Genomic DNA, 11,611 nt, shown 5'->3' with positions numbered 1-11,611 from the left:
CATAACTACAGTTTAAAATAAATTCACTATTAAGACAGTTGCCTGTTTGTCATTACAACTGGATTATCCCTAAAGTCCTTTAGATTAAAATCTGCATGTCCATTAAAACAAATCATGAATAGAAATAGATAAAACATAATAAGACAACAAAAACATTCAAGTGCAATCATACAAATGTATATACACACACACACACACACACACACACACACACACACACACACACACACACACACACACACACACACACACACACACACACACACACACACACACACAGAGAGAGAGAGTAACTGATGCCCCCTCACCAGACCTGGATCTATTTCTGGGTACAGATAGAAGATGTTCAATAAAAATAAAAAATAAAATTCTAAAACTGCTAGAAGGCCTCTGCCTGATGACCTGAGAAGCCTGATTGGGTTGTTATCAGTGGGCAAGTCAGATGTACTGAAGAGCTAAACCTAAACCTAGCTAATCCTATTGTATATAAATGTATAATGTAGTACATATTTTTACAGTGTTTAATGTAATTGAGTGTAGTTGATTTTTTTTGTTCTTTTAAGGTTTCAGGCACAATTGAACTGTCCTGTGGCTCAGTCTTTTACCAAAGAGGTAATTCTCCTGCCCGACCATAAATCAACAAATGCACCTAGCGCATAGCAAAGCTTGGCTTTTTGAAAAGGGACATATTAAATCTGCCCTGGAATTTCGCTGTGACTGGGATTCCGGAAGAGTGTTGCAGGCAATAACGGTGGCCTTCCAGCCAATTCTGGAGGGCTGCAGGTAAGCTTTTGATCTGTCACATTTGTTACACGTTTTCTTATATTTTTGCAATAATATCGTACTGTATTTTGAAAGGATATTTTTGGGTGTGTTGTAAATTAAAAAAATCACATTGTGATTGTAAATATGTAGTTAGTTTAAAGTTATGTGACTTGCAAAACTTGACAATGTAAATTTCTCTGTGTTATTGTTATTACTGTTAAATTATGTATCGAAACTAAAACCTTTCCATGTAGTGTAGCGTTTTACTTTTAACAAGTTTCATATACAGTGTGATTTTTATTCCCTTAGGTTGCAAATCTTGATGCCTTGTCACAACAAACTAGTCGAGCCATCCCTAACCTCCAATCAAAAGTTGAGTGGAGGCCTTTTGAAAAAACTCTTCCATCAAAAGTCCATTTACGTCAGGCCTGACAAGGTCATTTTGAGTGTGGAAAACCAATCCGTAAGTAGGCTAGTGCATGAAGATTTCAAACAAATGATTACTAGCAATGGCAATACTGTATTTCAGACTGGATGTCACTATTAATTGCTCTATGCCCTCATTTAATACATTTGCCATGTTCTTTTATTGTTAGTGCACTGTATTTGATACATAACGTTTGTTGTCTGCTTCAATTGACAGCCATCTTCTGAGGAAGACAGCCATGCAGAGAGCCTTGATTTTGCTCAAATGTCAGACAGTGACAAATGTGGTAAATTAATTTACAGTATCTACAGTACATGCATCTACAAACAAGTTTATATGATATTGGTCACAACTCGTGCAAGATACTAGGGATATAAACTAAATGTAGATATAGGAGAAAGCAGGACTATTTTTTGTGATTTCTTAATGATAAAGAAGGCTTACAGGCAGGTACAAGTCCAATTGGAGCTGGCTTCTCCAAGACATACCACAGTACCGAAAACGACATTGTAACTTCAACAAACTGAAATTTAGAATGTCCTGGTTAAGTAGCTGCAGGATGGATTAAAAAAGTGGAAACAGGTGGACAGGGAAGGTCAGGTAACTGCAGGGCTCATGATGGAATTAAGAACAGGTGTGAAGTTGGGTGTGGCAGTCTTTTTATGGGAAAAGGAGGGAAAAAAGGAAAGTCAAAAGACATCTGGTGGGCAACAAGAGAATGCCAGTGGTTTGAGGTGAGACTGTGGCTGGATGTAGGAAGAGATGTTTTTGTGTTTTCACAATTTAGTTATTGTAAGTAATATTTTCTTCCACCACTTACATGCATTGTACAAGATGGGTTCTGATCCTCTCATATCAGTTTAATGTTACTCAAAAGTTAAATGTTAATAAACAATTTTTCCATGTTCTTGCAGTCACTGGTAGTGTAGGTGACATTTCCAAAGAGGTCGTCTCAGCTATCTCCACTGTTGAGACCCAGTCCCTCTTCAGAAATAACCCTTCCATCTCCAGTGGTGATCAAGTTATTTGGTGTGTTGCTACCGAAGATATTTGCACCGGTGCACCTTCCATCTCAGCTGACACCGCCACCATGTCCACTAGTCCTCCTGTGATCGCTATTGATGATACCCTCATCCTGGCCAGTGGAACCTCTGCAATCTCCAGTGGCAACACCTCTGGTGTGTCCCATGGTCCCCAACCATCTGGCAATATTTCATCCAGCACATCCTACAGGTTCATATTTTGACATTTCTGTCTCTTAATACAGCTTTTCTATTGGTCAGGGCTTTAGTGGCCTTTATTAACAGTATAATTAGTGTGTAAAATACATTTACTTTATACTGAATCATGGTGTCCCCTATTTTTATAACTTTAATAACGCACTGTCCATTTGAGAACACTAAAGTTATTAGAACAGTAAGGATGTTCTTAGTCTATTGCTAATGCAACTGGCGTTGTTAAAATAATATATTTGTACCTTAATATCAATTATAAAATATTGCTATTTTATATTGTAGTACATACCTGGACCTATTTGAGGAAGAATACCTCTCTGATGACCATGATCTCCAGGAAGCCATTTCAAGGTCTTTAGATTCCAGTGCAAGTGAGAGGTCAGTAGAACATATTATGTAAAATTTAATTATTTAAACTTTAATTCAGGATAGCAATAACTATTATGTCTAGACTAGTGGCGAGACCATTTAGCAAGTTGCAACCTAAATGAGTCAGAAATATCAGTATTTGTCATTGCACAATATTGACATTTTCATCTTTATTTGATATTCAATCATTTTCGTGGTCACTTGTCAAGATTAACCATGCTATAATATGCATTATGTTTTATTGTACAGTATGGGCCCTATCTTGCACCTGGCGCAGCGCAAAGCCCGATGCAAGTGTCTTTGCTACTTTAAGACCGACGCCGTTGTCAATTTCTTGTCCAGCGCCCACGTCATTTAAATAGCAAATGCACCTGTGCCCATCTGTGCGCCCATGGGTGTGCTGGTCTTACAGGGAGGTGTGTTCAGGTGCATTCTGGGCTTATTGCTATCTTGAGGCAGCAAGAAGTGATTGCACCATTGACCAACAAAAACCTGGTCTAAAGTCAATAATGCAGCATATCGTTGTTATTTCAACAGCGCATTAGTAAAATGCGCACACACAGTAAGCTTGTTACACACACAAGGACGCGAAGCAGCACACAAACATGCAAAAGATTAAGAATGAAAAGCAAATCCACCATTTATAATAGCAATGCGCCAAGGTAAAAAAGCACCTGGCTTTTAAAGGGAATGGGAGACAACATGATATTGCATTTTACGCCCAAAACACACATATGATTAATTAACCCTTATATTGTGTTAGGGTCAAATTTGACCCGTTTTCAGTATCAGATGTGTTTTTTTTTTTTTTTTATTGGAACAAGGCTTCATGATATCCTCAGACATGTCCATGACACAACAAATGTGAGAATTTTAGTAAATTGTCTCTTAAAAAAAAGAAAATCAACATAGGTGGTGTTACGGGTCCCAAGTTAGTATCATCTTCAGGGGGTGAAATGAACGATATACAAATCAAAATGTTCATCAACACCCCAAGGCAGAGCACCAACTGAGACATCAGAATGACTCCGGGGTTGCTGTGTCACATGTCCAAGATATCAAGACAGCATTTGAGCTGTTCATACTGCCATACTGGAAAGGTGTTTGTTAGATGGAGATTGACAACACCTGGATGCTTACATGGAATGTGTTAGAAAGCTGCTCACATTTTTTGTTTTAGCAGGTCAAATTTGACCCGTGATTTAACTGATTTAATACTCATAAAACGACGATTATCATCCAATATTTTTTTTTTTACCTCGTAGTTAACTTATTATGTATTCATTTAAATGTAAACACTCTTTAAAAGGTTATTTTTTGGCTCCTTGGACCTTGGATGCATACATGGGGCTGTTCTTGCTCTTCTTACTGGGATGTACAGATCCTCGAATGAGGCTACATGTATGGCAAGTGTTCCACCCATTTGTCCCAATATACCTTACTCTTGAAACAGAGTATGACAGATAAAAGTCCAAAGTGACATGTAGCATGCAATATACTCTGGCATGACTCACCCCAGTAAGAAGCAACAGCCCCATGTAAGCATCCAGGTGTGTTTTGTCGATGCACATCCAGCAACACCCTTCCATGTTGGGTTGCTGTTCTCAGTTGGTGCTCTGTGTTGGGTGTGATAAGGGATTGACGACCATTAAATGTCAGTTATTTTTTGTGTTCTAATATTAGTCTATTATAGTCAGATAACCTAATTTCCCATTGTCTTCATTATTGGAAATATAACGAGTGAATTTAAACATTTTTTAAGTTAAAAACGAGTTGTATACTTTAAGATCAAAGGTCCATGGGGCCAAAAAATAACATTTCAAAGTGTTTACATTTAAATTAATACATAATTTAACTACGAGGTGAAAAAAACAATATTGGATGATGATCATCGTTTTATGAGTATTTTAGGCTGAGTTAAATCACGGATCAAATTTGACCTGCTAAAACAAAAAATGTGTGCAGCTTTCTAACATTACAAGGGTTAAGACACTAAGTACAACCCTTTTGAACCATGCATCTGACACACAGACCCTTTTCTCCGCCGTCAAACTAGCAAAAGTGGATTTGGACACCCCCTAAATGCACCTGTGCCAGGCGCTTCACGCCGTGCGCTTAGATTGTTAAAATAAGGCCCCTATGTGTTGATTTTGTGGTTTGTCAATTTCCTATTGGTGGGAGGGTGGTTGCCAGTGTTGGAAATGGTTCTGTTGGTCTTTATTTATTTGTTTAGTTATTCTGAATAAGTAAGAAAAAAGTAAAACTGATAATTTCCATTATCACAAACATTACTGTATGTAAATAGGTTTCAGTAAACTAAATGTTAGTTACAGTGATGTGGATATTACATGCTAGTTCAGTGGGAGAGGTATAACCATTGACAACAACTACATTGTATTGTTTATTATTGTTTCAGTGATTTAAAGGTGACGTTGGAGAGCGTAATGGAGCGGATTGCTTCTCGAGTAAATAATGACAGCACTGTACGCTTCAATATTGTAAGAAGAAATGTGTGGGATGGAGCATCCAGAGCCATGGGCAGATCCAATTTTTCACCCGAGAAGAAGGTTGACGTTAAGTTCACTGATGACTATGGGATATCTGAGGGTGCTGTGGACAATGGAGGTCCTACTCGTGAGTTTTTCCGACTCTGTCTACACGAAATCAAGGACAAGATTGGCATCTTTGAGGGTCCACCTAATGCTAAAGTCCTTACATGCAACTCCAAAGGTACTTTTGCTTTAAAAGGCCACTATTGGACTTTTTTGGATCAATAAATACATTATACCTGAAATTATTTTTGAGAAAATGTAAGAAATGTTTACTTTAAACACTAAATTACTTTATTGAGAAATGAAGTTTAGAAGAAATTGAACCTGAGTTCTCTAATCTCACACAGATGGGTGGGGAGATAGTGACATAAATATAATTTTTGTTGTGAACAGTTGACATGTTTTTTATTTTCATATGATTACAGCAATGAAAGACAATGGATACTTTTATGCTGGTCAGATCATGGCAATGTCAATCGCCCATGGGGGGCAGAGTCCGTGTTTCCTTTCTGAACTCTTGTACGAGTGTCTTATAAAGGGTCCAGACAATGTGAAGGTCAAAACTGAGCATATTACTGATGAAGAAACAAGGTCACAGGTGCAGTCGGTGAGCATATATTTCATAGATTCTATCATATTTACAAACTATTCATTTAACATGCACTCATTAACATGCAATTTAAACAGTAACGCTAACAGTTGTGTATACTCATTCTCAAGAAGAGTCAATAGATACTGTCTTCATATGCTAATTATATTTTATATTTTTAGATCATACGGGCTGAGACTGAATCACAACTGCAAGAGGCAGTTGCACAGGCAGCCAGCTTAATCAGTCTTGCTGGTCACAATGTTCGCATAACACTGGAAAACAAACAAGAGACTGCTTTGGACTTGGCACACTGGTATGTCCTCCAGCGGACCCGTGCACCTTTTGAAAGGTATTTTTATGTCTGAGGGTATACTATAATTGTATTTTGTCAGAAAAACAAAGTGTGTATGTGAGAAAGTTAACCCTCTCCTTGATTTCATGTTTATGAAGAAGGAGAACCAGGAAATGAGTCGGGGGGGTGCAACAATACCAAGCCACGGCCGAGCGACATGCGTCGCCGCGACAAGTAGTTAAACTTTTGAGGTGCACGTCAGGCTAGGGTCTGTAGCTCCACGTACCTACGTACGTACCCATGGCGTTGATTAAATGCAGAACAATAATGCAGGACAATAAATTGGCCTCAATGCCTGATTATGGTTTTGTGTTGAATCTACGTTGAATCCGCCCTCCAAATTACGACACACCATGGATGTATTACGCCCCTTCTAACAGTGTCCACAAAAGATGACCAGTGACCAGTCAGTCTATTTAGGCAGTAGCGCTTGTATCTCGTATGGTCACATGAGTATCAGAAGTGTACAGGGTTTCACAGCATGCAAACTTTAAGAAGAGGTTGTACAAAGCATATTTTGTAACTTAATCACTAGTTATTATATTACACCCATCTTAAATGCCATTGTTTATAAGGGCATACAAAATGTATTATTTTAATAACAATTTGTATTATTTTTTGTTATTTCATTTGTCAAATACGAAGTTATTTAAAAATAATACACATTTAAAAATGTTAGTAGCCTATTTTATGCATTTTTCTTGATAATGAAAGTCATGATACCATTATACCGCAATCATTATCGCAGTATAGTAAATCGCACTCCCAATTTGACTTTATCTTCAAATCATGCAGCCCTACTACAGTATATAAAAAAATGAAATGGTGGATTCAGAGTTCAATTTTAAAGTGTACTAGTGCAACTGAACGTGTAATTTATTTTTCCTGGAATTCATTAGGGACCTAAATTAAAGATTTAAATTGTAAAAAACTCTGGTTTGCACCATAGGTGCTAAATCACATGAACTACCCTTTAACATTTGTTTCCTTTTTACTAGGTTCAGAGATGGTTTAACATCTCTAGGTGTCCTAGATGCTCTCCAGAGATACCCTCTACAAACAAAGTGCCTTTTTGTGAAGGCTGAAAAGGGTTTAACAGCGACTGATGTGGAGAATCTCTTCAAGATCATTTACTCCGAAAGAGGGAGTAATGCATTTCGAGAAGAGTGCCGAATCCTGGCTTTCTGGCAAGACTATCTTCAGGATGCTGAAAGTAAGTTCTGCATTTTGGAAGTGTATTTCAATATGAGACTTTTTACCATTCTTTGTCTTCTGCCGTGGCTTAAAATGTCATGAGCTGGAATGAACCTCTGTCTCCCTTGCTCAGGTAAGGTGAATCAATGGTTGGGGGATGTGTGATGCTCGCACTCCCTGGTCTCTAATCCTTATACCACTGGTTAGTAGGGGTGTCACGATTCTCCAAATCCTCGATTCGATTTCGATTCTAAGGTCACGGTTCGATTCTCTATTTTTACATTTATTTTTTTAAAGCACAGGTTGCTATGCCATTTTTAGAAAAGACTTTTATGCAATATAATATCTGACCTTTGTTTACAATGTACCACACTACATTGTCAAATATAAAACATTTATTAACAACATAATGTAACAATAACTTATATCTTCAGTCAATTGGAAACTTGACAATTTGTGAATAAAGGAAAAAAAAACAATTTGCCAACTGAGGGCAGACCCACAGTTGGTGTTTGGTGTTTTAAGCCCCCAATGTCATCTTCCAGGCAGCATTGCCTGGAAGGCAGTGGTTATTGGCATTTCTCAATCTGTGTTCTTCTGTTGAGTTGTTTTCTTGTGTCCTTGTGAAACATCATCTTGTGTTGCCAGAGTACTGTCCCAATACACAAGTTTGCATTTCACCAAGAACAGTTAAGATTCCCGGAAAGGTTCTTGACACGCCCATTTTATCGAGGATGCATTGGTTGGTAACTTGTATGAACTTGGCAGCACCCGTATCCCAACATTCATTTCGGCATTCAACGAGGGTCAGGTTTCCGGTACATAGACAGACCAACAACGGGACAATTTTAACAATTTTCGTCATCTTATTCATCACTAAATTCACTTCTGAGATCATTTTAGGTTATTATTATTATTATTATTATTATTATTTATTATTTTGGTTAATTGATCTGCTTCTTTCCTTTTGATTGCAAAAATGCTGCAACAAAAAGTATGCAGTATTGAATTGGATCCCTCCAAAGTAATACAATTTATATGTATCATAATCCAAACTAGCAGATGCACATCCACAGTACCAAAATATCTTGGTTGTTATAGCTGTTGTGTGCAAATAATGTTGCTAGCTCCTATCTCTTTTGTTGGTAAATGGTGCACTATGCACTATATTCACTAACGCAGGCAACCCTTCCAAATTCCAGTGTCATTTCATTAGTCACCATTCTTACATCACTTCTGTATTACTCCAGTAGTATAATACTTAATTAAATATCAGACATATATATGATTTAATTTTGCTACTCTCTGTTTATGTTTTACAGTTGAAAACGATGTCTCTCTAGAAGATATTCTTGTTTTCTTTACTGGATGTGACCGCATTCCAGCACTGGGTTTCTCTCCAAAGCCCAGCCTTGAATTCATCACCCACTGCCGATTTCCAGTGGCTAATACTTGCGAAAATATTCTTCGCATACCAGTTCATGCAGAATACACAGATTTCAGATCTGACATGAATTTTGCCATACGCAATTCACCCGGATTTGGAAGAGCATGAGATGTCAAAAACATTGAAGGGCTTTGTAAAGCTTATGTTTTTTTTTTTTTTGTGCAAGGTTTATTTTTGTTTGTTATGCAGAAAACTCAAGCATTTCTTGTAATAACATTAAAAATATACAGTAAAACAAAGTTTTTGAAGATATTTTTCAAGCTGTTTCAGATTTTATGTGAACTTTTTTGATAAAAGTGTGGCTTTTTTTATTTAACAACACAATTTGGTTATGGTTAAGAAAAGGTCATGGTAAGAGTTCAAAAAAGATCATACATGGCAATCTTTCAAATCCAATTTGGGGTAGCTAGATGTTTCAACTGTACATAGCTATGGCTCGTAAAAAGTAAAGTTGCTCCAACAACCCATTAGTTCTTTTTGTACAGGAGGACAGGATGGTTGTAAATAAATGGTTCGGTTACTACTTTGTGTGTACTGTCTTTTTATTATCTATTGTGGTGGGATATGTGCATCGCAGACTTTAAATGTAATATTTTTCTATTAGTTAAAAAAACTGTATACAAAATGAATTTAAGAAATACAAACACATAGTTCATCTTTGTCAATATGGTTATAATTATACTTTTTGTAAAATGATACATAATAGACACGGAACACATGTATATATGTGGTGATAATTGCTATGGGTTTTCATTTGTCAAATTATTATTAGTCATTTCTTTGAAGCAGGTCACATGCTGTTAGAAAATGTTCTATCCCATGATTTCCATCATCAATCATTGGATTAATTTGCATTAAATCAACGTCCCAGTGGTGGTAATAAGGGGGTTGCACATGCACCTGATTCAGTCTTACATCTTGAGGAAGTTGGAGCATTCCCACTGTCCAGAGTTGCAGTGGGGACCTGCTCTCCATTGTCCTTAAGCTGTGGTTGTTCCACTGCCTTACAAACTCATCCACAGATCTGTTTACTCTCGGAAGGTAAACATGGTAAAGAGCCCTAATGTGAAGTGGGTCAGTGCTGTCTAAAATTCCAACATTTTCCATAAAGAGGAAAAGGTCTTTAAAGTATGCTGACACCACCCTGTTTAGTTCTCCCCACAATCTTTCAATTCTTTGATTATGAACACTACGTCCAACCATGAAACTTGCTCTGTTTGCCCCTCGATTTTCAATCATAAACCGTGCTATATCGATATTTTCACTCCCAGCATCGCTCCTGACGTGATGTGGGAGTCCAAATACATCAACGGCCCCCTGAAAAGGTTGCAAGGCAGTTGCTGCTCTGTTGTCTGTGCAACATCGTAAGTAAGTAATGCAGCGGCTATAGCCATCAACTCCTCCATGAAACACACATCCCCATGGATTCAACTTGTGGTTTGTGTCAATGTGCCCCTGTTTTTCTTTATTTTCTTTTTGTGTGTGTCCTTCTCCATCTTTCTTTTTTTTGTTTCCTTCTTCTGTATTAATGATCCATTCCCCCTACCTTCCACTTTCCCTTCCCCTTACTCCCTCCCTTCTCTGGCTCTTCCCTCTATCTCTTTTCTTTCATCTCCTTCCTCCTCGGCTTTCATTTTTTTTTCCACTCTATCCCTGTGCTTATTTCTTTCCCTGTCCTTTTTCTTTTTCTATTTTCATTTTTATATACCATCTTTCTGTATTCTGTGTTTTCCTATCCATACCCTCATTCTGTATTTTTTCATTCCTTCTACTTCTCCACCTCTTGTCTTTCCATTCTTTTCCTTCCTCTATATATCCTCTGCAATTCTCTTCTCCTCCTCCCCACCCCCTCCCTCCACCCCCTTCCCCTTTTCTCACTCCACGAAATCTCTTCCTCCATAAGATATTCCTCATGTTTTACCTTGATTCTGTGTCTATATGCATGTCCATCTCCACTATCTCCTCTTTTCATCTATTTCCTCCTTCTACCTTCTTTTCATCTCACTTTCTTTCTTATCACCTTCCATTTCCCATTCCTCTTCACTTCTCTCCCCTCTTTCTTTCCTTTTTTCCACCTTCCCTATTTCCATTCTCTTCCTCTTCCATCCTTTATTTTTCTTATTCTTCTTTATCCTCTCTTCTCTTCCTGTATGTTCTCATTTATTTTCCATTCCTTCTCTTTCATTTTCCACCTTTCTTCCTCTCCATTCCTCCTTATTCCTTTCTTTCTCATTCCTTCATTCCTCACCTTCCTTCCATCCTCTCCTCATTCCATCTTTTTATTCATTTTCTTCCATTTTTATTCCTTTCATTCATTCATTCTTTTTCTCTTTTTATATTCATTGTTCTGTTCCACTTTTCTTTGTTTCATTTTCTGTTTGTGTTTCTTCTATTCTTCTGTTCTGTGTTTTGTCTGTGTTGTTGTCTGTGTGTGTGGCTGTGTGTCTTGTGTGTGCTGTGTGTGTCTGTGTGTGTCTGTCTTGTGTTGTTGTGTTTGTGTGTGTTGTGTGTTTGTGTGTGTTCTGTGTGTGTGTTTTTGTGTTTTTTTTCTTTCTCTCTTTTTTGTGTGTGTTGTGTGTGTGTTTGTGTGTGTTGTGTGTGTGTTTTTTGTTTTTGTGTGTGTTGTGTATATATATATATATATATATGTGTGTATATATGTATATGTGTGTGTATAT

At 37.5% G+C, this 11,611-nt stretch overlaps 1 protein-coding gene across 1 annotated transcript; it reads left to right on the top strand.

Annotated features, from left to right (window-relative positions):
* The first annotated feature begins 704 nt into the window (after positions 1-704).
* Positions 705-9,057, top strand: LOC120574938 (G2/M phase-specific E3 ubiquitin-protein ligase-like). The gene is made up of 10 exons (XM_039825448.1): positions 705-783; positions 1,075-1,228; positions 1,409-1,478; positions 2,107-2,425; positions 2,710-2,805; positions 5,213-5,526; positions 5,774-5,955; positions 6,120-6,289; positions 7,291-7,505; positions 8,809-9,057. Exons 2-10 carry the CDS (start codon positions 1,088-1,090, stop codon positions 9,039-9,041), a joined length of 1,740 nt encoding a protein of 579 aa, XP_039681382.1. The 5' UTR covers positions 705-783; positions 1,075-1,087; the 3' UTR covers positions 9,042-9,057.
* Positions 9,058-11,611: the final 2,554 nt, after the last annotated feature.

Source organism: Perca fluviatilis, chromosome 15, assembly GCF_010015445.1.
Source record: "Perca fluviatilis chromosome 15, GENO_Pfluv_1.0, whole genome shotgun sequence".
Lineage (NCBI taxonomy): Eukaryota > Metazoa > Chordata > Actinopteri > Perciformes > Percidae > Perca > Perca fluviatilis.
Note: the sequence above shows the minus strand (reverse complement) of the source record. Positions and strands in the feature narration are given on the sequence as shown.